Here is a 2,105-nt window from a genome sequence, read left to right as displayed (position 1 = left end):
GTCCACTGCTGGATATTTGTTCATTGCTAAAGGAGGGCAGTCGGTACAGAATCTACCAGCTGTCAGCATCACAGTCCAAAGGAAGGGCAGACTCAACTAACATACAATTAATCGCAACGAAGAAAACTCAGTATCTGCAACTATCAGTAAGTGCTTTAAGTGCGTAAAGATGTGTCATTAAAGTGTATCATGGTCTATATGTGTGGTAAACACTGAAGTTTTGTGTTTCTTAAGGTATCACAGGAGATGCTGGTACAGATTTTCTTTCCAAGAAAGACTCTAAAATTCACCAGTTTGTTGGATCCTTCTTTTCAGCCACCATGTGCTGAAGTCGATTTAGTCGGAGCTGTAGTTTCTGTTAGCAGAACAGGTACGTTGTGAACCACATTCATGTCTTCTCATTGAATAAGCACTGATTTCAGAAGTCAAAGTTATCTTGGTATTGTACTTGCACCTCAGGCCTGTGAAAACCTGCTAATACAGCCCATCACCATGACATGCTGGCAGATAATTCTGTTTTCCTAAAGCAGAACTGTCTCTGCTTATTAGCTCAGGAAGTTAGTAAGGCAGGATCTAAGCTCAAGAGCAGCTTTTCTTTATTTTTTCTGTAAATGGTGAATGTGAGTTTGCACATTTGTGTTCAGCATCTGCAGCAGTGCATGTACACGAGCTCCCTCTTTGGTGTACAGTATCATGGATTGAGGGGAACACGGGCACTGGAGCTCATGGGTAGGAATATGTGGATAATCTTCTGAATAAAAAGGAAAAGCACCATAGGAATATTGGTTTTTAGCCACTGCAATACAGACTTTGAGTTGTTTTCTGTAATCAGTAGGGAGCTGGTGTAGAGTATGGGTGAAGCATGAAACATCTGTTACCATGCAGACAGGCTGCCTTGTAACATTTATCATTTCTCTTTCAAGATGCGTGTGACCTTTTTTTATAGCTACAAATTGTGGTAATCAACCTTCACTTAAGGATGCAAAGGTTTAATTCAAACTTTTTTCTTGCTTTTAGGTTTTGCTACTATGGTGTACTTATCTGATGAAAGCTGTAATTTCGTGGCAGTAAAGATCTGGACAGATCTCAGACACCTTGCTGTTGAAGATATAGTTGTCCGCTGCTCACTCATTTCTGCAAGCAACCTTCAGTGGCAGTCTGAATTCAGATCAGAAATTCCAGTGCTTTTGGCTGGAGATCTTTCTGTGTTCTCAGCCAGTCCAAAGGAAAACTATCTTCAAGAGAAGCTTAATGAACTGAGAAGTATGATAGAGGTAAATATGGAGATGTTTAGTTTGATGATTAGTTTTAGTTACTGCTGTGCTACATTCTTTACCAGAAAGTCTGATAGTACTAATAAATCTTTAAAAGAAGTAATACACATAGGGCTGAATTTGAGGGGATTTTCTGGGAGATGGAGTAAAGTGTTAATGCAAGTTTTCCTACATATGACCTATTGAATGTCTTTTGTTTTTTTTTTTAAATAATTCAGTTCAACCAGCACCGTGTTTAGGATGTGCTACAGAATCTGCTCTGGCTGGCAAAGCATCTTATATCTGTCAATAGTGAATCTGTCATGCACAGTTTGGCCTCTAGCCTTTTAAAAGCTGAAATTTACTCTCTTGCTCAGTGGAGTTTTCAGTATTGGATTGTTGATTTCATTTATTTATTTTTTATTTCAATTTTCTAGCAGTGCTAAATACCTGGTCATGCATTCCCACTTCTTACTGAAAAACAAGTTTAAATACAGAAGAATGTTTTTTTCTTGCTCATGATAAAGGTAGTTATGATATTTCTCTCTAACAGAAAGTGCAGCAGTTTTCCAAGTTCTTGGTTTGATATAAAATAAGATTCTAGTGGGTTTATGGTGAGAAAAGAAAGTCCTAAATCCCTTGTAAACGTATAGTACTTAATTCGAAAAACAACTATTCTCCTTTACAGAATGTGGGCTCCTTTTGCTCTGATGCAGAAAGTAAACTGATGAATTTGCTACAAAGAAATCTCTTGCTTACACCCAGTTTAACTAAAAGATCTGACTTGGAAAGCCCTTCTCCTTCCCGCAGCTTTGCAGAGGATAAAAGTTCGGTAAGCTTCTGGTAATTAAT

General features: G+C 38.1%; 1 protein-coding gene across 5 annotated transcripts in view; it reads left to right on the top strand.

Annotated features, from left to right (window-relative positions):
• Positions 1-2,105, top strand: part of BRCA2 (BRCA2 DNA repair associated) — a 38,225-nt gene that overhangs the window by 34,080 nt on the left and 2,040 nt on the right. For 4 of the 5 annotated variants that reach the window (XM_027898282.1, XM_027898280.1, XM_027898283.1 and 1 more), the window contains exons 24-26: positions 235-370; positions 1,018-1,274; positions 1,942-2,085. In XM_027898282.1, the coding sequence (XP_027754083.1) occupies positions 235-370; positions 1,018-1,274; positions 1,942-2,085 (537 nt within the window). Of the gene's footprint in view, positions 1-32; positions 147-234; positions 371-1,017; positions 1,275-1,941; positions 2,086-2,105 lie in introns of all 5 variants that reach the window. The other variant, XM_027898284.1, reaches the window with a different exon arrangement.

This window comes from Empidonax traillii, unplaced genomic scaffold (genome assembly GCF_003031625.1).
Source record: "Empidonax traillii isolate 1590-97213 ecotype Southwest subspecies unplaced genomic scaffold, ASM303162v1 scaffold589:size398478, whole genome shotgun sequence".
NCBI classification, from domain to species: domain Eukaryota; kingdom Metazoa; phylum Chordata; class Aves; order Passeriformes; family Tyrannidae; genus Empidonax; species Empidonax traillii.
Note: the sequence above shows the minus strand (reverse complement) of the source record. Positions and strands in the feature narration are given on the sequence as shown.